The sequence below is a fragment of the Monodelphis domestica genome, chromosome 4, assembly GCF_027887165.1.
Source record: "Monodelphis domestica isolate mMonDom1 chromosome 4, mMonDom1.pri, whole genome shotgun sequence".
Taxonomy (NCBI): domain Eukaryota; kingdom Metazoa; phylum Chordata; class Mammalia; order Didelphimorphia; family Didelphidae; genus Monodelphis; species Monodelphis domestica.
In genome coordinates this window covers 130,070,874-130,098,098 of record NC_077230.1, presented here as the reverse complement: position 1 = coordinate 130,098,098, position 27,225 = coordinate 130,070,874, and the positions used below count along the sequence as shown (strand labels likewise).

The following is a 27,225-nucleotide window of genomic DNA, read 5'->3' as shown; positions in this document are numbered from 1 at the left end:
TTTCTGTTCATATTTGGACCATCGATGATATGACTGTGCTCTATACATCCTGGCAATTCAAATACTTATGTTGACTAAAAATATAATAAAAATGCATAAAATGTCACTGGGTATCTGTAGCAGTAGATTCTTCACAGTATCTGATTTTGGAGAAAATAAATAAAGAATTTCTGCAAATGAGAACTAAGATAAAAGGCTTCTACCCAACCATAACTAGCAATATGTTATTATCAAATTCAAAATATTCTGTTGTGTTCAAATTCCTAAAGGTTATTGGAAGATTATATAACCATTATTTTTTATGTATGCTATTTGTTTCCAAGTTGTAAATTGCTTAGTAATAAAACTGTTTTTAATTAATCATAATGTTGAACTAGAGAAAAAATTCACAGTATTCTTGAATTATCTGGTGCGACTTCAGTTTCTGTTTTTATAATTTTCCTTCAACCCACTAATTTTCTTAAAAAATTAAAGCAGGAAGAAAAATATAATTTTCTTTGTGATCCAACTTTAAATAAAGTGAAAATATAGAGAACACATAAATAAAATAAACATAATAAATTCAAAGTATATAACTCTATAAGAACAAATCAATAAAATGCCCATCATAATGAGACAAAAAGGTTTTTGAATATTTTTAAACAAAATAGCAAAATACATTTTATCTGAGGTCTGGCATTTGAGCAAAATAGATGAAGGTCTATATATGTGAGTAGAGGGCTAAAATAATAATTAATATTAATAATATTTCAAAACCCTATTCCCTTAACCTCTCCAAAGTTTCATAGAAAAATGAATTCTGTTTTGGGAGTTGAAAGCTGCCAAATATTAGAATTTCCTTTAACTCCCTGTGCCCTTGGACAAATCATTTAAGTTCCTTGAAACTCTGCACAAAAATTACTCATGAGGAGTATCTAAAATCACCTAAAGGGTCAAGAGTCTGTATCTTCTGAATTACTACTTATTACTAGTATACATATGTTTTGCCCAATTAACTCCCATGTGTCTGAAGTTACTCAATCTCCCACTTCTCATGCTAAGAGCATATCTGTTCTTCACCCAGAATGCTTTGATTTATTATTAGCTTCCTTTAAGCCTCTTCTCAAGTGCCATGTCCTATGTATAATCTTTCCTTAGCATCCCTAGCTCCTAGTTGCTACCATTCTCTCCTTTAAAACATCTTGTATTTACTTGTTACTTGTTCGGAACCTCTAGCAATAGGAATAGAAGGAACAAAGAAGGAATACTAATAGTAGTAACAATAATAATAATCTTGACAAATCTCTGTACTATAAACGCAAATACTGAACTATGAAGGAATTCAACAAATAAACTGTACTAGAGCATGAGAAATGTTTTCCCCTAAGACAAAACTGTCATCCAAAATAATATAACATGTGGAAAAATATCAACAGGAGCTCAAGAAACATATCAGATTACTAGAATTATACATCAGAAGCTATCTCTCGTTTATCAAATAACAAATGACAAAAATACCAGAAAGCAAAAATTTCCTTGACTATTCAATAACTGAACTCTATTAGAACTTGAGTTCCTTTATGGTTAGAAATGTCCTTAACCATTCAAAAATAAGATTGACACATGAAAAACTAAGAATATTTTAATAGATATCATCCTAACAAATGCTAATATATAAAATATATGGCATGAAAAGCTTTCAAAATATAAAGAGACATAATTGGAGAAACTAAACGGATGTATTAACAGCTTGAATTATTTGACCCTTGCATCTCATTTACTATTGGAGTTGTTCTAGAGATACTTTAAGTAAATCTGAGGATTTTGAGCTTACATCTCAATTTGCTCATTCTCTTACAAAAAAGCAGACATCTTATTCACTTGAGCAGGGATATTTAGAAAGGAAAATGCAAGGTTTTTTTTCAGTAAAAAAGAAATGATAAGGCTTTATAAATAATTTTATTTAACTATTCTCCATGTCTGTATCTTTGGGATCGTCATTCATTTTCTTTTCCTTCACCTCTCATAAAAAAATCACCTAACTAGACTATTCGAGGCAGTCAGAGAGGGAGGAAACCAATTAATCTCCTACTATGTGCTAGGAAGTGTGTTTGGGATATACATTCAAAGAATGAAAAAATATTTATTCTTAAGGAGCTTCTAAAATGAGACAAATAGGGGACATCTGGGTGGACTGAGAGCCAGGCCTAGACATGGGAGGTCCTGGGTTCAAATCTGGACTTAGGCACTTCCTAGCTGTGTGACCCTGGGCAGGTCATTTAACCCCCATTGCCTAGACGTTACCACCCTTCTGCTTTGGAACCAATCCATAGTATTGACTCTAAGATGGAAAATAAGGATTTAAAAATAAATATTTTAAAATGAGACAAAGAAGGATGCTAAGCATATCCTTAGAGCAAAAAAAAATTGTTTTAAAAATAAATTTTAATTGATCCTTTTCTTTTATTGGACCTACATTTCCAAATGTATACATTTCTCCACCCCCTCTCAGAGTCATCTTTTATAACAAAAAGTGTACCAGAACTTAACAAATTACTCTGATAGCTAGAGAGTCAATAGAAAAAAGGGCCTAGAGTTAGGAGGGCCTGAGTTCAAATCTGAATTCAAATACTTACTACTATCTATGTGTCCCTGGGCAAATCATTTAATACCATTTGCCTCAGTTTACTCATATGTAAAATGAGCTGGAGAAAGACATGGCAAACCACTCCAGTATCTTTGCCAAGGAAACTCCAGAATGGGTTCATGAAGACTTGGACATGACTGAAACGACTGAATGATGGCAACCAAGTCTGGCAGTGTGCATATTGTTCCATATCCATAGAGTCCCCCTAAGAAGGGAAGAGAGGCATAGAGAAAAGAGTTATAAACTCTTGCATTTGCAGACCAGGTTGAGGGTAACTGAAAGGTCTCAAACTCATCGGTGGTTTAGGGGAATGTCTACCCCCTGATGAAATGGGCAGATGAGAGCAATCTATTCCAATGGCCATGAAGACAGCTGGAGCAGGTGCTGTGAAGCATGTCGAGCTTCCAAGACATTGAGGATGCCGTGGCAATCCACCACGTCTGGGGCCATTGCCAGTTGTCTTGACTTTTGTCTTGACACTGAACTCAAATAACTCTGGAAGGGAGAGTGAGGATGATGACTATGTAATTCTGCCTTACTTAAATCCAATTCAAGTAGGATTCAAGATATAACTAATGATATCATTGGTCCCCTTTGAAAATGAAGGCAAACACCAAAACTTGACAAAGAAATTTTAAAAGGGAGTCAAGAAGCCAGCAGGAAGCCAATTAGGACCAGCATTTCTAATGTGATGTTTCAGGGAAGAAAAGGTACTAGAGCTATGCTACCAGATTCATCTGGGTGGTATATGGCATAAGGAAGACTTTAGTTCAAATCTCACTTCAGATCCTTTCTAATTATGGGATCCTAGGCAAGTCACTTATCCTCTGTTTTCTTTAGTTTCCTCATTTTTAAGACAGGGTTGATAATAGAACCTACCACCCAGGCTTGTAATCAAATGAAATATTTATAAAGTGCTTTGAAAACTTTAAAGCTATATAAATATTACATTTTAGTAGTAGTAGTAGTAATATCTCATATTCAAAATGAATTTGGCAACCTCTTCTTAAAAGAAACATATCTGCACTTTTAATGAGAAAGGGAACTTGGCTTTCTCTGTAAAATGTCAAGGTTGGATAATAAGTAGCCATTCAGCTGAAAAATCCTGATTTTTCTATTTTTAATATACTAACATGAGATGTCATAACCATACAACTAATAAGAGTCTACATTAACTTATTTCTAGATAAATAAATTTTGATAATCTTCATTCAGGGGACAAAGCTTCATTATTCCTTCACCCAACAATCTCTTAAATACTTGAAGACAGTTATTAAGCTTCACCTCCCTTTCCCAACCCCAATCTTCTCTTCTTCAGGTTAAATATTCTCCCCTTCCCTTCCCTTCCCTTCCCTTCCCTTCCCTTCCCTTCCCTTCCCTTCCCTTCCCTTCCCTTCCCTTCCCTTCCCTTCTTCCCTTCCCTTCCCTTCCCTTCCCTTCCTTTTGCTTTCTAAATTATCCATTTAGTCTCTGTGACTCGGTGTTTGATAGACCGTGCAATATAGTGGAGAAAGCACTGAATTTGATGTCAAAAGACCTGAGTTCAAGTTCTGATCTTCTTGTTATAGCTATTAGACTAGGGTAGCTAGGTAGCCCAGTAAATAGAGCACCAGTTCTGAAGTCAGGAAGATTCATGAATTCAAATCTGACCTCAGACACTTATTAGCTATGGAGAACAAAAATCGCAAACTACTCAAGTATCTTTGCTTAGAAAATCCCAAATAGGCTTTCGAAGTGTCTGAAATGACTGAACAACAAAGAAAAAAGTTATTGCATTATGTGCATGTCAAAGCTGCTCTGAACACCTGTTTCCTTGTCTTTAAGGTTCTAAGAGTATTGTTCACATAGAGTTGTTAGAAATGGGTTAATTAATAAGGAAGGGAATGGGGGGGGAAGTATAACAGAATACATATTGACATATACAAGCATCTTCAGATTTCCCTTCAACTTGCACATTTGAACATCAATTCATTTCAATTAAACAAATGCATGTTAGTATCCTACTAATAGCAAGGTACTTGGCTTATAGAGTAAAAATAAGACACAGTCCCTGGCTTTAATTCATAACAGAATGCTATAAGTATAAAGGATATTTTTAGGTAAAATGCCATGAGAAATTTGAGGTAATGAAGGAAGTTTTCATGGAGGAGATGATACCATACTTAGTTCTTGAAGCAAGTGAAGTTTTCCCACAGTTGGGCATAGAGAAGTGGGTGATAGGGGAATAGGTTAGAAGATGGATTCTATTCTAGACATAGGGGCTGTCCTAAGTGAATAAAAGTAATTTTTTTCCTCAGGGATAAGTTTATTTAGTGGTTCCTTTTGTGAGCTATGTGCATGTACTGAGCAGAGGTCAAATACTGACATTTATTTTTCAGTATCTTTGGGAGAGGCCTTGTAGGAAATGTAATGTAGGAGAAACAGTACTGACTTTGCAAGTAGTAGGCTTTGCTTCATATCCTAGCTCTGGTATTTGCTTCTTGTGTGACTTTTAGCAAGTCACTAAACCTTTTGGGGACATCCATTTCCTTAACTATAAAATGAAAGAGTTAGAGTAGATGACCTTCAGGTTCTCTTCCAACTCTTGTTCCCCTGAACATGGGGCAGAACCTTGGGAATAGGAAGAAGCTTTGGAGTTTATAGAATGAGGCCACTGAAGTGGATTCCAGATCTTTGCCTCATAGAATGGTAACTAGGAGCTAGACTTGAGCTGAAAGTGTAGAGGTCAATCAGGGAATTCCTGCTAAAAACAATAGGAATAAGAGAAAGGAGGGGAGGGAGGGAGGGAGGGAGAGAGAGAGAGAGAGAGAGAGAGAGAGAGAGAGAGAGAGAGAGAGAGAGAGAGAGAGAGAGAGAGAGAGAGAGAGAGAGAGATTAAAAAGAGAAAGAAGTTGAAAGAGAAAGAGAACAAAGGATAAGAGAAAGGGAGGGGTGAGGAGAAGAGGAAGAAAAGAAGAAGAAAGGAAGTATAGCTTTGATGGAAATGAACCACAATTGGCTATCCAAAAAACAGAACCTATCTCCAAAACAGAAAGACACTTACAAATGAGAGAAGAGGGACAGCATGGTAGAGATATGTTCCAGGAAGAGAACTGCTGGTGCTGAGAAAAGTTGAAATGTAAGAGGGCACTCATTGAGGCAAATTCCAGTTAGAAGCATGGTCAGGAAAGGAAAACTCTCTTGAATCTGTCTCCTTCTCTGTACAGAAACTCACTACAATCTCTTTGAACTATGTCAATAGCTTTTTTATAGATCTTCCCACTATATGCATTCATTTTCTGATCCAATTGATCCATATTAATGCTATAATAATTTTCTTCTTGAATGTTGATCTGGTTATCTTACTAGTGTGCTCAAAAATCCTCAGTAAGTCCCTCTTGCCTACCAGGTAAATTTTAAATTTGTCTTTCTGACATTCAAGATTCTACATAACACAGCATCACTCTTCCTTTACAATTTTATCTCACATTGTTATGCTCCATAATTTTGGCACTCTAGCCAAAGTGTATAGTTCTTTTTCCCTTGAATTAGCACTGAATTTCCTTACTTCATGTCTTTGTTCAGGCTGGTCCTTATTATTGGAATTCTTTCAATTTCTTCTTGCCTATTGGAATCATTAAAGTTTAACTCAAATACTGCTTCCTCCCTCAAGCATTCTTCTATAGTTTCCCTGTGTCAGTAAAGGCTTTCTCCTTTATATCTTTCTTTTTCTTTCAAATTCTCTTTCATTTTTTGGTGCATCTATTATTTAATATTATTTTTAATAGTTTTCTATATTAGTGTCTTATTTCTCTATTGAAAGCAGATAGTATTTACTATCTAAATTTTGTGCTTGTTGTTCAGTCCCCTGAGCCCAACACAGTACTCTGCATACTTGAGAGTTTTATAAATATATACATTTCTTTTGTTGTTGTAAGAAGAATCAAATGATTAGGTTTTCAATCATTCCTAGGCCCATATTTCATTACATTTTAATATTTGTTTTCTATATATTTTCTAAATGTTAGCAGGAAATTTCCTAAATTCTAACTACATAAAAACTGAAAACTACCTCTGAGATACTTTCTTATTTCTATTTTCCAGGATGGAAGAAACAGTAAGAAACCTACTACAGAATCAAGCACCTCCAGATGGGAAGAAAGAAGAGACTGTGAATATTATGGTCTATAAGGTAAAGAAATTTTCCATACTTATCCTATGTGGAGTATATCTTTTATTTTTCTTGTGTTTATATATTTTTAAAATTTTAAATTAAAAAATGAATTGTAAAATATAATCTAGCCCAAAAGGCTGAATAGTAGGTAGGCCAAGCTGGTTTTCAACCCCAAGAAGACAAGTAGTGCTCTAATTAGCACTGGTCACACTCTTGCTCACAAGGTTCCACTTACCTAACTATTTCCTTGAAAATCAAATTCAGACTTCCCAGTTTGGTGTGTAAAACCTTTCATAGTCTGCTTCTAATCCACTTATCCAGTTTTATTGCATGTTTTGTCTTTTAAACACTATAGCAAGCCTAACTGCCTTTCTTGGTTTTTCCTTCATGTAGAATTTCTTCTCCTTTCTCCATGTCTTTTCACAATCTATTCCATCTGCCTGTAATATATGTTCTCCACACTTTTATTTCTTATAATTTCTGGACTTTTTAAGCCTCTGTTTATGTGTCACTTTCTGCACATGTCCCTTCCTGATCTTTCCATCCCAGTCAATTCTTAAAACCCTCCTCATTCCCATTGCTTTGTATTTATTTTGAATATATTTTATATTTACTTACCCTTACTAAGTTAAAATAGCCTTGAAATCAAGACTGTTTTTGCTTCTGTCTTTGAATTCTTAACATATAGTACAATGCCTGGCATGTAGTAGTTTAATAAAGGTTAATTGAATGAATGCAAAGAAATGTGATCAATAGTTTATTTCAGCCCGATTTATTTGCAAGGGCATTGCATTTAGAATCTGAGAACCTGAGATCAAATTCTGATTTTGAAACTTATTTACCTTTTGACCTTATTTAAGTTAATTTCCCTTCCTTGGCTTCCATGTCCATATTTGAACAACAAATGAGATGTTCTAATGGTCTCTAAAATTCCAGATTAAAATCTTTTGATATTAATAATTTGAGGAGCTACCTTGTTAATGCTTTTTCATTGCTATTTAATAAGTGTCAACCTAATATATGCAGTTATGTGTGAGAAGAGATGAAGAAAGCAGTGGGGGGCTGGGGAGAAAAGTAAAGGAATCTCTATGTAGACAACTTCCATTCCAGAAAAACAAATAGAATCTGAGCACAAATCCCAAGTTGATGAAAATGGTGGAGATGGATATGATCAAATCCAAGAAGAAGAAATGAAGATGGTACTAAATAAGGAGCTGACAATGTAGATGACAAAGTAGAATTCTTAATCAGAAAGCCTTGATCAGGCAGAATGAAGTCTATAAGACACTATTTAAGAGAGGACAGTTAGGAAGAATAATATATTGTGTCACTTAAAATAGGGGATATTTGGTTTAATTGTGAATACTTTTGAAAAGCAATATGTGACTAAAAACTAAAGATGAATTGGAATCAATAGCTGTATGATGTTGGCTAAAAAAGGAAGTCAGACATGGAACTGCATGAAAAGAGTATTTAGTTTATGAGAAGAAAGACACTTGAAAGTAAGGGTGATGGTCTCAATCTCCTTTATTCTATTATTCTGCTAACCAGGTTATACTGGGTCCCAAAATATAGCATTCAATAGAAAGAGGAAAAGGGTAGACAGTGTATAATATAACAAGGAAGCAGTCACCTGTTTGCATAGTGCCAGGTACATAGGTCTTTTTGTGAATGTCTGTGATGAACCCCCTGTCAGAATACCAGAATATAGTTTTTATTCTAGCATCTACAATGTAACCATTATATACTGAATTTAAGTGTTTTGAAAGAAAAATAATAACAATCCAAGTATGAAAAACACTTTAGATAAATTAGATAAGTTGATGGTTATATTTAACCTGGTAGGCTTATTTTCTTAATGTTGCTGCCATATTTTCTCCATTATCTTCTCTTCCTTCCTCCTCTCCTGCTGTTCTTTTTCTCTCTGTCTCTCTCCCCTTCTCCCTCCCTTCCTCTATTCCTCTTCCTCTTTCTCTCTCTCTCTTCCTCTCCACCTCTCCCTCTCTGCCTATCTGTCTTCTTATCTGTTTCTTTGTCACACATATGTGCACAAGAGCACACACATAATACACACACATACACAAGGTTTGAATTCCCTGCCCACTTAGCAAAAAGAAGTAAATGCTGTTCTTTTTCTTATTGAACTGGACATCATAGAACCTATTCTTAGTAAAGGGTGGATTTAGATGATTATTTCAGTTCCCACAGACTCTAAAGTGACTTAGAGAGGCAGCTAGCCTGCAAGAAAAAAAAATAGAGAGACAAATGATGACTAAAAAAAGAAAGTAGATGTGGTTCATATATATACAATCAATCAATAATATTCCTCCCTCCTCTTCATTATTTAGGTAAATTGAGTAGAACTGTTCTTTCCACTCCCCACCTTCTTCCAACTGGGTGATGCTCTGTCTTTTCTGTGTTCTGCCTGCCCTATATTAAATTTATCTGATTCTTGCCAGCATAAAAATGCTATGAGAGACAGAGAAGCTTAATTTGTCCTGCTCTAAATCTCCTCTCCCTCTCTCTCTTCCCGTCCCTCCTCTCCCTCACTCTTTCTTTTCCTTTTCTCTCTGTCTCTCTATATTTCTGCCTCTGATTCTCATTGTCTCTGTCCCTCTGTCTCTATGTCTCTGTCTCTCTCCATCTATCTGTCTCTCTCTTCCTCCTCTCTCCCTTTCTCTTTCTCCATCCTTCTCCCTCTCACTCTCTCTGCTACTCCCTCTTCCCATCTTCTCCACCAAGGCTAACAGGTTACATTTATACACCATTTACCAAATGTTCTTAAAAATTATCTAATTTTCTCTTTTTTATTCTCACAATGACTCTGGTCCTAGAAATGATCCTACATCTTCCTTCTTTCTCCCTCTCTCATTCTCTACCCCACCTTGTTAACTTCCTCTCTTTTTCCATCTCCTTTTCCTTCTTATCCTTCTTTCCCTCCTGCCAGTTAGTATCTAAAATTTGCACATTTATATGAAATATATCTCATTTATAAAGCACTCTAGTTATATGATTTCCTTTAATTGTCAAAACCTCTGTAATATAGAGTTTGTGAATATCCTCAATTTTTAGATGGGAAAACTATTACTGAAGAGTAACAAAACTGTATTTGAGGCAGGATTTGATTCCAAAACTTTCTGCATTCTATTTCCATTGTATCTCAAGGGAAGTAATAAATACTAACAAAAGTAGCACTTAATAAGTGGTAATTGAATTGAAATGAAATCTCCACCAAGAACAGTGAAAGAAGAAATGGATTCCAAATGCAGCTTATGGTATTTCAGTAACATGGCAGGTTCAAAAACGCTATATTGCTTTGGGGGAGAAAAGTGATCGATACTCCTTCCCTGGGGATCATAGCAAAGGCATTCTCTGCTCAACTGTACTAGATATGTTAGCTGCATCTGTTTGGAGATGTAGAATTGGACTCTCAAGCTCCATTCCAGCCTGGATTCTACACTAGCTATTGTATGTAATCCTGATGGCAATGAAAAAAAAAAGTAGTACTTGGTCTGTATTAAATGACACCCAAGCTGCTCAAAAGAGTGATGCTCCCCTAAAAGAAAGCTGTTTGCCCTTTCTCATGGGCAACATCAGCCTTCGTAGAGCCTAAATAATTCAGTATCACTATTTACCTTTACCACACTTCCTCTTTGTTTCATAGGGCTGCTTAGATTCTTTATAACATTCTTTTCTGTTCTTTTAACATACTACTGGCCAAATCCTTTGCTTGTAGACATTTAATATTAAAAATGTAATTTATTTCATGAGACTGGAATTTGCTTAGAGAGGCAAGTCTACTTCTTAAACTGTGCCTCACAACCATCTCTCCGCTATAATTCCAGCCTATTCGTTTTGGAAGATTAGCTCTTCCCTATAGGGGGAAGACAATCATTAACCTGTATTAATTCTATATCAAAGCATTTTTAAAACAGTCATTACTTTAATTGGCCTCAGTTTCTTCATCTGTGAAATGAGGGGGTTGTACTAGATGATAGCTAAGATCCCATCCACTGCTAAATCCTGTGCTCCTTTGATGAACTTTTATTAATTCTACACCTAGGGATTTTTTCAGTCATGACTTTAATTGGCCTCAGTTTCCTCCTCTATAAAAGAAAGGGACTTAGAATATGATCCCGAAGGAACCATCCACATATAACTTTCTATGGTTCTATGATTCTAAATATGGTTAGTAATGACATTAAATGCTACTAAAAGACTACCATTAGAACTAACTGTAGAAAAGACAATGAATACTTTCTTGACTAGCAGTTGTACTCCAGAGGCTAGAATTGGAGAGAGAGAAATCTTTCTTTTGAGAAGAGCCATTGCTTTATGATGTGAGGTGCCAATACTTCAATCAGACTCATAATTCCTATTCTCAGGATTTCTTTGAAAGTATCCACATATATCTGTAAAACTTTGGCAAAGGTCAGAGGAGTTTGTGGCAGGGAGGAACTGTCAAATTATTTCAGTTCTGTCTGACTCTTTATGACCCTATTTGGGGTTTTCTTGGAAAATATAAGAGAGTAATTTGACATTTCCTTTTCCAACTCCTTTTTTTTACTTATGAGGAAACTGAAACAAAAGGGTTAAGTGACTTGTTCATGCATCTGAGGCAAGATTTGAACTCCAGTCCTCCTTATTTCAGGCCCAGTTCCCTATCCACTATGCTACTTACTTGACCTTTGTAGGGAGGGCCTAGATGCTAAATTATCTTCAGTTTTCATTTTTGTACCATTCATTCTGATACTTTAATCCATGAGCTAATAGTTCTATGTAGAGACCTTATCTCTGAGTTTGTGAAGCAAAGTTTTAAAAATCATAATTATAATCATAATAGATTCACTCTACTTTGCCTCCAATCCCCTGCTTCATTTCTACTCCAGGAAAAAGATGTCTCCACATTGGGTATGCCCTAGATTCTCCTGCCCACTCTCTAGTCTCCTTTTGTTTATTGCCTCACCCATTAAATTGCTAGTGCATTAAGGGCAGAAACTGTCCTTTTTATTTATTTATTTAATTGTGTCTTTAGTGCTTAGAACAATTCCTGGAACATCATGGGCACCTAATAAATGTTTACTAAATTGGATTTATTAGATTGGATAATAATTATGATAACAACTTATTGATTTATTTGGAGGAGAAAGAAACTGAGGCTTTGGAAGGAAGGTCAAATTATTTTCCTCTCTAGTGCCATCCAGTTAGGGACTTCGGACAATTATCATTTAATTAGTTTTTGAATTTGTATGTAGATTTGTCTGTATATGTTATAGAAGACTAAATATCTAATCTGTTAATATGTTTCTGGGTAAATTGTTGGAGGTGTCTTAAGCTCCACCTGTCTTTTATAAACTTATTTAGATGGTTTAAAAGATATGAATTTTGTGAAAGTGAATTAATAGAATCATTTGTCAGAACTAGGAGAAACCTGGATGGTACAAGTGCCCTCCCTAATTTTGCAGAACAATAAGCCAATCAAAAAAGCATTTTTTAAAGTTGCTACACAGGATAGAAAGTAGTAGCCTTTGTCCTCAAGGGGCTTATGTTCAAGTGGAAAAAAAACCCATGAATATTATATAACTAAATAAAACATATATACACAGTAAATATTGTTATTTCAAAGCACACTAGAAGTTGAAGAATCAGAAAAAGTATCATGCAAAATGTGGCCCTTGAGCAGATTTTTGAATGAATCAGACATTCTAAAAGACAGGGGAGGAAGAAGTGTATTCTAGTTATTGAGGCTGAGGTCAACCTTTACAAAAGCATGGAGATGGGAGATTAATTATGAATTATCAAGTCTGTTGATGTGACCAAAAAGTTGACATCTTGAAGAGAAGTAATATGTAACAAATCTGGAAAGATAGGTCAGAGTGAGATTAGATGGGCTTTGGATGACAGAATACTTTCTATTTGGTCCTAGCTTCTGGCACGTGAGAGTGGCATGCCAGAACTGTGCCTCTCTATAGCAATAGTGTGAAGGATGGATTAGAAAGTGAAGAGACTTGATGCAGCAAGGGAAATTAGGAGGTTACTGTAAAAGTCCAGATGATGAGAACCTGAATTAGATGAGTGGCCCTGTGAAGGGAGGTGAGGGAATGGAGGAGAGAGACTTCATGAAAGTAGGATTGTTGTTCTTCTTTTGTTTTCATAAAGGACCGATGGCATCACAGGATGTCATGACTTGCCCATTAATTAGATTTAAGCGAGGCAGTCATTGGTCTGTCTCTTCCAGAGTCATTTTAGTCCAATCGAATGAAAAAAAAAATCAGAACTGCCTGTGGATAGTCCTGCAGTAAATGACCTTAGAGTCATTAATGTCTGACCAAGCTCTAAGTGCCTGCTCCAGTCCCTCTCATGCCCCTTGGAATTAAGTGTTCTTATCTACCCATTCTACTGGGGAAGGTCTTCACTTACTTGGAGTAAACTTCACCCTAGCTCAGGTGGGGCTTGTGGCCTACCAGTACCCTTCAACCTGGTTTAGCCCATCTGCCAAGATAATTTTTACAGGGGTTGTCACTACAGAAATAGAATAAACAAGGCATTGCAACTAATTGAATGTCAAGATAAGGGAGAGAGAAGGGTTGAGATGATCCTTGTGCACCTGGGTGACTAAAAGGATGATAGATTCTAAATAGGTATAAGAAATGTACAGAAAGGATCAATTTTGGGGGAGAAAGGAGAAAAATAATAATAAATTGTCTTTTGAATATCCTAAACACGAGATGTCTCTGGTGCATCCCCTAGATAATTTCCATTAGACAGTTTGTGACAACAATATTGTGGGATAATCAACCGTGATACACTTAGCTACTCTTAGCAACTCAATGATCCAGGACAATCTCAAGGGACTTAGATGCTATCTACCTCCATAGAAAGAATGTCTGGAGTCAGAATGCAGATGAAGGCATGAGATTTTTCCCTCATTTATTTGGGTTTTTGCTTTAGAGTTTTAGCTTTATATGGATATTCATTTACAAAAATAACAATATAGATGTGTATTTTGCATTACAATACATGTATAACCTAGATCAGATTGCTTGCCAGCTCTATGAGGAGGGAGGAAGGAGAGAAACAATTTGGATCACATACCTTTGGAAAACTCCTGTGGAAATTTGTTATAACATGTAATTCATAAAAAAAATCTAATTAAAAATAAACAGTTCATGATGTGGGTCTAGAACACAAGATATTAGGACTAAATATAGAGGTCTTGGAATCATCAGAACATGAATAAGAATTAAACCCATGAGAAGTGAAAAGATCACTGAGTCTGTAGAAATACAAGACAGGAGATGCCCTGACAGAATTTTTGGATGAAAATGAAAGGTGGAACATGCATGAAGAAAAACTGATGAACTAATCAATAAATAGATGAGTAAGAGGAAAACCAGGAGAGAATAATGGATACAATCAGGAGAGAGTGAGAGATTATGAATTGCCCAAAGTTCTAGACCCAGTTACGCTAAAGGTAAGAAAAGAACATAGTTCTACTTTCCCCTCAGTCTGTGTTTTCCACTATATAGAGGAAGTTTCTTTTTTTATAGGTGTTTTTGCCTTGGGTCCCTATTAGTAAATCTCTTTCTTCTATCTTTTCATTTTAATTTTGTCTTAAAATAAAACTTGGAAAGATACATTTTTCTGAGTTTCTTTCCATTTAAAAATTACTTTGCTTGCCTCTTACATTAATGTGATTTGATACATACATACATGTTGTAGTACATCATATTTCTGAACCACCCAGAAACATCCTCTTAAAGTGTTATTCCTCAGAAAGTTAATAAAGTATTAAAATAAGGTGAGGATATGTATCTAATCTCCTTTCAATGTATCTATTGTCCCTAATATGTCAGAACAGAGGCATTGTTGTCAAATTCAACATACAGTATATAACTTTTCATTTTTAACTTTTCTGATTCTTTTAAAATGAATGAAAATGAGAAATCATATTTTTCATTTTTAAACCAAAAATTTCCATAATTGAATTTAAAAGATTTCCTCTTACATTGTTTTCTACAACCTTCTTTGAAGTACAATCGAAACTGATTCCTCAGAAGCGCAGTTTCAGAACTTGACTCTGAATCGAGTATAAAAATAAACAGAAATAAGCTGACATGAGCTAATAGGTCCTGTAATGTGCCCTTCCTTTCCATTCTCCTGTGTAATAGAAAATGCACAAGTAATGGAAACGCTGCCATGATTAGTGGAGTTGGTGACATCTCCACCTGGGGCAGAAACATTTCATTAGGAAGAAATGAAAAACAAGTAAAAGTTATCTCTAAAGGAGTGAAAAATCAGCCCAATCTGTCTCTCCATTTCTTTCTTGCTCCATCATTCTTCCTGTCTCCCTCTTTCTATCTTTCTTTGGGCTTGGGATTTGTTGTGCTGTGTGCTCTATATTCTTAGGTCACTATTCTCTCTTGATCAAATTAAGATAGGAAAATTTTTCCAGATAAAAGTCATTGTTATCAACAGAGGAGGATAACTGATAGAAAACCAGTGTAAAAGTAGTTAGGAAATGCTATGCTTTGGGATTTGTGTCTCAGAAAATACAAAATATAAACACATACTCTTTTAGGTATTATAATAATCATGTTTGCAAAATCTTAAATCAAATATTAAATTAAGGCTCTAAAATAGAATCATCATTTATAATAATTTTATATTTTATTCTAGTTCCCTTATGGTAGTTAATGGGTTTTTTGAGGAAGGCAGTATGGTGTGTTCAGAAAATACAAGGCAAAGACAAGAGCCCTAGAAGACCTAGATTCCAACCCCAGGACCACTACTTACTAAACTTTGTGTCCACGGATAAGTCCCTTAACCTATTTGAGTCTCTTTTTTTATCATCTGTACAAAATTTTGTAAGAATTAAATGTGTATATATGTCAAATTTTGCTGTCACCATAAATCACAACATAATTGTAAGCTTTTTACAAATATTATAAAATATAATATTTAAGTTTTTGGAATAAAAATACCCTAGCAGAGTCAGAGATGTACTGGAAACATATACTGGAGCCAGTTCTGATGTGCAAGAGCTGATTATTAAATTTTTAATGTGAGCATTTATACCTCAGGAATTGGTAATCACCACAAATCAGAGCCTGATTTAGTGCTTTGTTTTTTGCCTCAACTGAATAACACCAATTAAACTAAAAATTGTATTTGCATACATTTTCCCTCAGTTGTTAAACATTTAGCAATATATCTTCATTTTGCTCTATAAACACTGATTGAGCTAAGGAGCAGTATAGTATAAGGCTCAGGGAATGAAGTCATCACCAGCCTAGAAGATGATGATGATGATGATGATGATGATGATGATGATGGCCATTCCTGTTACACTTTGAGATTTACAAAGTTCTTTACATTCATTAGCTCATTTGAACCCTACAACACCACTGGGCATAGTGATTAAAGGGTTATTACTTGTGTAAAGTACTGCCTCTGACATAGTCATATTACCAAGGGCTACTCACTGGATTCCTCAGTCCCCCTAGGTAACTTGGACTACATATCTGAAATAATTTGCAGATCTACCTCCCTGGAGGCAGTATCCACACCAAAGATCTTCTACCTCCTTGAACTCATAGATCAGAACCCAGCAGCCCCTTCCTTGCCCCTTCCCTGCAAAAGTTGTGTGTCAATGAACATTAAAATACAAGCAGAATGAGTTAAAAGGATAGACCTTATCTGAGACTCAAAGGGCTCCTGTTGCTCCCAGGTCTGTCTCTTAACTGTTACTAAATGGTTGTGTGCCTTTGGATAAGCTTTTTCAGTTCTTTCAAACTCCCCCTGCTCATGTGTAAAGTAAATGGATTCGATTAACTGATCACTAAGGTCCTTCTCCCTGTGAAATACTGTGTTTCTAGAGCTTTGACATCTTTCCACAAATTCGCAAATCTATCTTTCCATAAATTGAGGTAAAAAGTATGTATTTGTGGCATTTGCATAGCATAACAGAGTTGATCTTTTCAGAAAACCACAAATTTGGTGAGAGATCCTTTCACTGGAAAAATATGAGTTTCCTATAAGAAAGTTCTCCATTTTGGTGAAGATGGAAAGAGAAAGTCCTGAACTTAAAATTGTGAAGAAAATAAATTTGTATAAAATAAATAAATAAAATCGGTTCCCCCAATTCTCCCTTTCATTCATTGTTTTTCCTCTCCCAAAGTACTTTTCCACCTTTGTTCTCTACTTTCAATTACCTAGTGTCTTTCTGTTCTCTCTCCTTCTACCCCCAAAACCTGCTTCCATCATAGTATCCACAATGTATCCTTCACTTGTGTATATATGTAAATTAATATGTATATATGTCTATATGTAAATTAATTACTGCTTCTCAGGAACAGTTGTGTAATAAGATTTATTGATAATTCATAATTAAGATGTTTTATCTACTCTTGAAGATGTCAAGTCAATGAGATGGATATTTTGGGAGGCAGAAAATGTATTCATTCATTCAACAGATAGGTATTTAGTATTTATTGTATAAATATATTGTCCTGAGTCCTGAGTGGAATATAAAGTACAAAGACTATTCAGTTTAATAAAATATAAGAACTAAAGACAGATAAATAAAACACATGTTATTACCTAATATGAGAATTATAAAACAAAATATTATTTGAGGTTATAATTTATTTTTTCTTGGTTTATTTTCTGTTAATCTGGAAAACACATTTTCTATTCTAATCAAACTGGTTTCTTATTATAGAAAAAATTCCTTTTTCCACATTCATATATATGCATGGATGGTCCCCATGTCTGAAATGTTTTTCTTCCTCACCTCTATTTAAATATTCCCAATGTTCTTTTAAAAACATAGAGGTGGAATCTTGTCTATGAAATTTCTCCTAATATTTTTACTTTTCTCTCCATATTTAAACTGCTTACAACATTTTTTACTCTTTATTAATGTATATGGGTGCCTCTAAAAATCTCCCCATGCCCTAAAATGGTAATCATACTGTAGGACAGTTTTGTTTACATTTTGTTATTTCTGACATCTAACATAGTGTTTTAAACATTGTCGAAAGTTTATAAATATTTACTGAATGGAATAAAATAAAATTGATGAAGACTACTTACAAAAGGCAGGTCTAAAAAAGGAGGGGGAAATTAGGGATTTGAAGCATAGGACAGACATTTAGCAGGTGGAGGAAGTATGTATTAAATTAATTATATTTTATCTTAATTAATATACATTCAGAAGCTCCTAGTCCTTCTTTTGGAATGTTCTCTCTATAAGTAGCCCTCAGCAATATGATTTATTCTAGTCAGCAAACTTTTACAATGTTTCTACTATTTTCACAGAAATGCATTAAATATTAAAAAAATGCTAAATTACTAACAGGAGGTCAGTTATATAGTGAAGTGAGTAACTTCCCCAAACTGCATGTCTAATTCGAGTCAAACTCAGTACTGAAGTAAACTCAATTTCAATTGCAGTGCTTTTTCCCTCTTTTTGACTTCATTACAGATATGTTCTACCTAATAATATTTGCTTTCCAAAGATCTGAGAAACTAAGGGGAAAATTATGTTTGGAAAAAAGAGCAATTATGTATTTCCCTTATAAAATGATTTATCTTGAAGGGCCTATTAAATAGAAAGGCATATTTCCCCCAATGAATTGAAAATATGATTCTATTTGCAAAAAATCATCTATAAAGACATAGATAGATAGCTTTGCAGATGGATAGATAGAAAACATTTGCAGAAGATTACCATAAAACATGGTACATTGTTCTTCCATTAATCTCCTAGATGACTAAAAATAATGAGACTTGTGTGCTTGCTATTGTTATTAATAAAATATCTCACGTTTTTATAAGGTTCTTTCTTAGCATCAACTATGGGAAGGATATAATGCAAGTATCTTCATTTTCATATTATATATTTGGAAACTGAGACTTTAAAAGATTTTTAGTTAGGAAATACTTGAGACAAGACTGGATGTTGGCCCTTTAACTTCAGTGATAGTCTATCATACTTTGTTGTCTCTGCGATGCTGTTCTCTACTTCTCTACTGTGCCAAACTGTGTATTAAGCAAGTTAGTAATTTGTTTTTCTTTTAAATAATCAAACATAATAAATGAGATGGCAACATATATGTGAATACATACTTAATAATATATATGTATAAGTACATATGTATTTCATTCCATTAGGAATAAAATCCCTAAGTATCTAATTGAAGAGTATAGTGATAGCTTGAATTTATTTTTACATAGCTATTTACAAAATTAATATACATGGCAGAGCTATGAAGCATTCTTAAACAATGCCTTTATTCATATCAGTGGATTCTAATCTCTTAAAGTCTCAAGTGGCTTTTGTGATTATGCCTTAAGAATCAGGGACCGAATTTTTGAATTGTGGTACTTAAAGCTACTAAATTTGATGGTAATGTTAAAAGGGGAGAGGGATTTTTTTTAATTCACTGGGAATTTTTATTGATCTACACTTGCCCCCTTAAGAAGGCAGGTTCGTCCTTTAAATAATAACTTTGCTCAATGACAGCAGGAGTTTTCAAAGATAAAGGACATTCCCATCAGTCCACTAAACAAAAGCCATTTTCCCCTTTAAGAAAAAAAAGAAGTCATTCCCCATGTTATTATTAAATGTGTTGAATTCTCTAATTGAGAGAGGATGGGGGAATAAGTCTCCAATCTTATATCAGAACTCCAAAACTGAACATCCCAGATGAGCTTGGTTGGAAGCCATTTCCTGGTTAGTAGCCTAACAACTGGGTATGACGTGCTTATGCCTTCAGTCCTAACATATTAACAGATTTTAAATAAATTAAAGCATTTAAAATAATATCACTAGGAATTTAAGCAGTTAAGTCCCTATATTCTTTCCAGGAGGTAAAAAGAAAAAATAAGTATTTGGGGTTAAATCTTGTCCTTTCCTCAATCCCTAGCTAAATCCTGGACTCAGACATAAATGCAATTCTTACTGGATGTTTCTGACCTAATGCTGAACTCTGACCAAATAAAAGCAGAATTTTGCCTCCCTGTAAAAACAAAATGTTTCCCATTAATAAAGTGATGCCCTGGAAAAGTTATTTAACTTCATAAGGGCAGGCAGGTTATTACCGAAATATAATCCACTTACTCTGACTCTTCTTCTTAACATCAGGCCAACTATTATTTTATAGTGTCCGTGAGATACCCACAGGGTATGAGGTGCTAAAGACAATATCCACAATGATACAACCCTTTTGTAAGCATAGAGGGTGTGCAAAAAGTAGGGCTTCTTCAAATCAGTAACCATATATCTGTGTTATTCCTTCCTTAAAGGAAAGAAATGAGCTTAGGAACAGCAAAAGTGAGAAAGTGTCAGTGTTTGAACTTTTGACCTTGTTGTCTTGTGCAACTAAAGCTACATCAGGATTTGCTTGAAGATTTGCTTTACAATGCAATATGGCACGGAGATAAAAGAATGGGAAAAATGGTTTTGAAATTAGGACATAGTTTAGAACGAAGGTGAAAATATGCCTGCTGTGAAAGTATACTTTTATTATTCAAGTTTCAAACATACTAAACTTTCAGCTCTACTATCCCTATTGATTTTTATCTAGACTAAGAACCCAACATACCTACAAAGAGGTATAAATGTAACTTGGGGGGGGGGTATATGGAAAAGGTTCTGGTCAAAGATCGATTATACCATTATAATATTTGTTGATTCACTCACTGATCATGGGATCTTAAGGCCAGTAGAATAGACAAGGAAGGATTCTTTACAAGAGAAATAAGGCACCATAACCTAGTAGATAACTTGCCAAACCTGAAAATGGTAAGATAGAATTTGAAATTTAACCCATATCACTTACTAAGTGTAGGACTATGGATGAGCAAGTGGCTTAACTTCTCAGAACCTCAGGAATCTCTCAGAGATTTATCTACTCTTCTAGCTGCTGTTTCAGGGAAGGGAATGTACACATTTATGAAGTTGAGGTCCTTGATGATTGGCTGTCCTGTTGACACTGTCCAGTTTGGGGATATTTTGTTATGTGCTAGAAATTATTGACATCATACCTTCTAAAGTGGAGAGTAGGGCTAGATAACCCCAAAGGTCTCCAATTCTAATCATCCATGAAATTGATCTTTATATGAAAAAGTGAGTATTTTTGTCATGTCAAGATTTTAACCATAAGGTCATTTTTACATAGGAAAGGCCAGAATAATTCAGGAGCTCTAGGAATCTCTTCTCCAATTTAGAATTCGTCAGTTGCCTTGAAGGAGAAATCAGCTCTTCTAAACTGGTTTCAACTGCGGACTCAGGGTGCCCTAGTTTTAAAAGATTAGCAGTGTTATAAAATCATGAGATTTAGAGCTTAAGGGATCTTAAAGCTTCTCTAGGCCAACTGACTTTATTCTTGAGAGAAAGCAACTGAGCCCTAAAGAGATCAAGTGGCCTGCCTATGGCCACATTGTGGGCCATGACCAGAGTGGCAGAGTTGTTTGGAATAACATATGCTTATTAGGACATTTGGCCTATCTAGGGTGGAAATAATGGAGAAATTCACTAAGGCTCTCTCATTTGTTAGTCAACAATTGCCCAACAGAACAGATCATCTATTCACCATTTTTTCAAGTGATAATTTAATTTGAATCAACAGGAGAGAAAAGTCAGAACTAGAATATATTTTTGAAGTGATGATTTATTACCTTCTGATAGTTGCTGTGAAATACTGAGACTTGCCAAGTAGGGAGTCTAGCAGAACCTAATTTAATAAATAATGGTCACTGAAATAAAGACATTTTTTGCATGCAAATCTTCTACAAAAATTCTTGAAAATATTTGTTCCCTTAAGTAGATTTAACACCCACTCTACCTTATCCCTCCCCCCAAAATTTTGTTTGTACTATAAATTAAGTTGCAAACTCATTTTTCCTTATTAAATTGAAACCTGAAGAGTTGAAAATAATATGGTTCTGTGGTTTTAAGTGATGATCTGGGAGTAATTCCATTTGCAACTGCACTCCTGTCTCCTTTTCACTTCATCTGGAAGATCATTCATGAGTATATTCTTAAGTTATGAATTGAATTTCCTTCCTCTTATGTCATTACATTTAATGTTGCTATCTTTTGGGTTAGGGATACAGGTTGCATACTTGATATTCTTTTTGGAAATTCATTATTTATTTTAACATTATTTTTTAAAAATTTATTGTTCCAAATTTTTTTGTCTCTGGCCCCTTCCCCATTGTAAACCTGCACCAACATTTATAAGTCTAAGGAAATTTGAGGTTTACACCATCCATCAAGAAGGCAAGCAATACTATATCACTTATATGTCTGAAAATAAGCAAATTATATTTCCATATTAATAATGAAGTAAAAAGTCAAGAAAAAAATTAAAAGTGAAAAAATTATACTTCAATTTGCTTTTGAAGTTCACCACTGCTCTCTCTGGAGGAGTATAACATTTTCCATCTTGAATCCTTCAGAAATGTCTTGGATCATTGTGTTGATCAGAGTATCTAAGTCTCATAGTTGGTCATCATTAAAACATTGCTGTTGTTATAAACAATGACCTGGTTCTACTCATTTCCCTCTGCTTTCAGTTCCCAGATTTTTCTGAAACCTTCCTACTTGTCATTTCTTATAGCACAATAGAGTTCCATCAAAATCATATACCACCATTTGTTCAGCTAAACTTCAATTGGTATGTATCTCCTCAATTTTCAATTCTTTGCCATCACAAAAAGAAGTGCTATAAATATTTTTGTACATATGGGTCCCTTTCTTTCTTCTTTGATTTCTTTGGGGTACAGACCAACTGATGGTATTACAAGACCAAGGTGTATTGTTCCAAACTGTTCTCCAGAATAGTTGAACCAATTCACAACTCCATCAACACTGCACCAGTTTCCTATTTTAATTTTGTAATCTTTACTATGTTTCTAGATTACTTTATTTTCTATACCGCCCTTTATTATCATCTTTTTGCTCTCTCTGTGCCTTGATATTTTTATACATTTGAAAAGTATGCCTTAATACAGTCTCTCTCCCTGTTCCCATTGAAATCAATTAATAAGAAACATTTTTTGAATGCTTGCCATATTTAAAACACTATTTCAACTACTATGAAAAATAAAAACAGGCATAAGGCATGATCTTAGCTCTTATGGAGATTACAATGTAGTTAGAAAAAATATAATATATATAAAAAGTACTTAAACAGTACTCAGATGATACTTTTGGATTTCTGATCTTAGCCAGGTCTATAGGGCAAAGAGATGATTATGACCTGAGGTGGTAAGAAAAAATCTTCACAGATGAGTTATTAGGACAATGTACAGATCATGACTTAATCATGACTTAAGTAATAGTACTTAATCAATGTTTTTTGAATGATAAAAATTAAAGGAATTGGAAATGGAAGAAGATACCAAGAAGAGAAAAAGAGACTCATAGAGATGGAAAAAGAATCAAGATGGTTGAACATTCAAGTGCAGACAAAAAGGCTTAGGGCAAAAGTACCAAACATGCAGTCTGCTTGCAGTCCCAAGCATGTCCCAAATTAAACTAAAATGTAACTGGGAAATAGTTAACAAAATTAATAAAAATATAAGTTACATTTTAAAAATTATATATGCAATCTGTAAGGATCCCAATGTATAGTTTAGACTGATATAGGCTGAGTAAACCTCCTTTGCTTAGTTTAGTAGCCACCACCTCCACTTGAGTTTGATACCACTGGATTTAGGGGATACTATGGAGGGGGATTCAGCACAGTTTTTTGGAACAAGCTTTTAATTTAAAATCATATGACCTGTGTTTGAATTTCAACTCTGCTATTAATGGTTTTTATGGGTTTGGATAAGTCATTTGTTCTGTCTGTTTCAGTTTTCTCATCTACAAAATGAAACGGTTTGAATAAATGATCTTTCTGGTCTAAATAATCTCATCCTGTGATTCTTGCTTCCAAAAGAGATTGGATGATGTAATTTCTAAGGTCCCTTTATTTGTAAGGTTGTTTTGGTTTAGAATCCAAAGAAAATGAGAGCTCCAGAAAGAAGAAGGTGCTGAACAGGGTCAAACCTTGCAGAGAAGAATAAAGATTGAGGGAAATCTATTGGATATATTGATTAGGAGGTTACTAATGGCAGAGAGTAATTTTGATAAAATTGATAACCATTGCTGTGCTCTTGAATAGCATTGACTTAGCTACAGAAAAAGATTATTCAAAGTGATGAATTTTGATGAGACAATGATTTCATTCTTGTTTCTACCCCAGTTTTCAACATCACAGCATAGATATTTTCTCATCTTTGCCAAGGTTGAGAATATCCTTCATGACAAAATCAATTAATTTATTATGCTTCAAAGAGATCAAAGAAATGGGGAAGGAAAGACCTATGTGAACAAAAATATTTAGAGCAGGACTTTTTGTTTTGAGAAAGAACTGGAAACAATTGGGAGATGAAGGCTCCAAAATCAGGGAATGCCTGAATAGATATGTCTATGTTCGTAATGGTGTATTATGGAATCATGAGCAATTATTAAAGAGGTGATTATAGAGAAACTTGGAAAGATTTGTGTAAATTTATATAAAGTGCAGGGAGCATACGAAGAAAAATATATAGTAAAAGTAATAAATAAAGGAAATATATTTTTATAAAATTATTAAGAATAAGAACATTAAGAGATTTAAGAATTTGATGAGAGTTTCATTCAATGACTAGTTATTACTTCAGAGGACCTAAAATGAAGTACATTATTTACTTTTGAAAGAGGGAAGATCAAGAGGCAGACAGAGACATATAGGTTTTGGGACATAGAGAATGTAGAGGGTTTGGGGTGTTTTTGCTTATCTACACTTATTTGCTACAAGGATCATATTTTACTTTGTCTTTGACATAGGGGCAAGGCAAAAGATTGGATGAGGCATCAGAGAAGAGCTAACAATTAGGTTGCTAAAAAAGAAAAAAAAAGTTCATTGAAGCATTTGGAAAAAAAAAAGTGACCAGCAGAGAACAGAAACGAGTTCAGAAGGAACACGTTGAATTTTTAATATACTTTTTTTTAAAAAAGGGGGGGGAGCTGTTAGAGAGATTTGTATTTGCATGTTAAAAAAATTAGTGAATTTAGAAATGATCCCTTTTTACCTGAGAAATTACTTATCTCTACATAAAAGAAGGAAAGAGTTAGTATAAATAAATAAGAGACCAGAACACTTTGAAATTGAGACACGTAAGTACAGAGTGGGTCATATAAAAAAAGAGCATCATAAAGAACTTTTCCTACAAGTGAAAAATCTCCTTTTTAGATCATGATTATCTTTCATTATCACCACTAACTCCCTGAATTTATTAAATACTTAACAATGTAGTAGATAAAATGATTAAGTTGGGATCAGGAGACCTTGATTTGAATCTCATCTCAAGTACTTACAAGTTGTGATATCATAATTCTCTTGATTTCTCAGATTCTTATAGTCCTAATATATAAAATGAGATTCATAATATTTGCACTACCACAGAGTTTGTTGTAGGGGAAATATGATTCTAACTCTTAAGACTGTTAGCTATGTACAGGTGAGTTAATAGTTCCTGTCTTATGGGAGTTCAATTTAGGATGTTCACCTTGACATTGGTGAGAGAACGTCCAAATTGTTTTTTCAGTTGGATATATTTTTTATTGCAATTTTTGAATTTGGCAAGTCATACTGAGAAGACTAAGAAATGAGAAATGGAGACAAGGAAGTACCTTTCAGAAATCACTCTTCACTAGACCTGACCACGACATGAATTTGTGCTTGAGGTATGGGCTAGGGAGGGTTTTCTGGAGCCTCAGGAATGGGAAATGGTAGAAATAAGAGACAAAATAATTTCTTTTAAGGTGCTATCTCTCTTGGAGTTGCTATCTGGCCACATTTGCACTTAAATATGAAGGGATTTTTACATGGGAGAAAAATAAGTCTTCATTCAATAACCTTGAAAGTCTAGCTGCTCTTTAGGACTCTACTTTTTATTCACTTCCTCTCCAAATTTATTTCAAGGCTTTCTGTTTCAGGATTAATTTATCCAAACTTTGTTTCCCCTCTTATTCAAGATGAATTATCTGGCAAGGGTACAAGATGTCTTCACCTAGATCTCTTCTCTCTCTGGTTTCCAACTGTGTCTGTGACTGCCTTATCAGAATGCACCACCCACTCAGTGGCAATAAAGTTCCCCAAATCACTGTTTCCTGCGGCTTGGAAGGGTTATGGATAAAAATAATGAGTTTTAAGTTGATAAACACCCCAGGAAGAAATTTGTTGGCAAAATACTTTTCTTTCAGTCAAATCTCCCAGTTTTCATCCTACCAGAGGAAGCAAGTATTATGTAAATCCCCCTGGAAATAGCCTGATGTTCCTACTTTATTTTTAAGTTCCATTTGAGTTGAGTTAGGTAAGGTCTCTCTTTCTCTCTCTCTCTCCTGACATAAACCCCCAAGAGAATTAACCAGATTATCTGTCTCTGACATTCTCTGACATAGCTAATGCACCTTGTAACCTCAGAAAGGAAGAAGGTGGGAGGAATAGATTAACTACCATGTTCCTGTAAAGTTGGTAGTGGGTTTCTGCTTCTTCAGAAATTTTTGAGAAGTTTCAGGAAAGGAACTCTTGAAACTTAAAAGGTTAATGTGTTCCTTGCAGGGTTTATGTTTTTCTCTCTGTGTTTGTATGTGCATAGTTCTCCCTTAAAGTGTAGAGAGACATTCTCATTTTCTTGAGGGAAAAATCAATTTGATGTGTGTTCCCTCTTTCATGCACATTTCCTTAAAGCTATTTTCTTTGCTTTATGTTTATTATGAAAACCTTTCTGAAAAAGAGCATGCATTTACTTCATCTCAACGTACTTACTACAGTACTTTGATAGTTCCATGAACATATCAATGTGGGTTCTTTTTATTCTTATTCAGATCACAGAGCATGGATATCTTCTTATCCAGTAGAATTCTCATGTATCTCTTTCTCCTTTTATTTTTGCTTTATTTATTTATTTTATATTTCCAACTACCTCAGTCATTCACTCCACTCCACACACCATTGAAGGAATTATTCAGACAATGTTATGAATACAGAGATTATATCTTTTGTGCTTCCATTTCTCAATAGGTGAATATTCACAGTTATTCTTCAAATATTACATCTGTAACTGTATATAATGTTCTCTTGGTTCTACTAGGTTGCCTCCTCATTATTTCATGTAGTTTTAAGTTTATTTTTATATAAAAACTGTTCATCCTTTCCTACAGTATGTAGCTCTTTCTTTTAAAAACCAACATATTACTTGAGTCCTTTCTCTCATTCTCTTGTCAAACAGTAGACCCTGTTTTAGTATTATTTGCCTCTGGCATGCTTTATGCCTTGTCATTCAATATCTTAATCTTGCTGACTTAGCTGACCTTTTCTGTTGCATTATCTAGTTAAGTTTA

General features: G+C 34.5%; 1 protein-coding gene across 7 annotated transcripts in view; it reads left to right on the top strand.

Annotated features, from left to right (window-relative positions):
• Window positions 1–27,225, top strand: part of NCKAP5 (NCK associated protein 5) — a 1,174,517-nt gene that overhangs the window by 810,695 nt on the left and 336,597 nt on the right. For all 7 annotated transcript variants that reach the window (XM_007494075.3, XM_007494074.3, XM_056797182.1 and 4 more), the window contains one exon: window positions 6,710–6,797. In XM_007494075.3, the coding sequence (XP_007494137.2) occupies window positions 6,710–6,797 (88 nt within the window). The remainder of the gene's footprint in view (window positions 1–6,709; window positions 6,798–27,225) is intronic.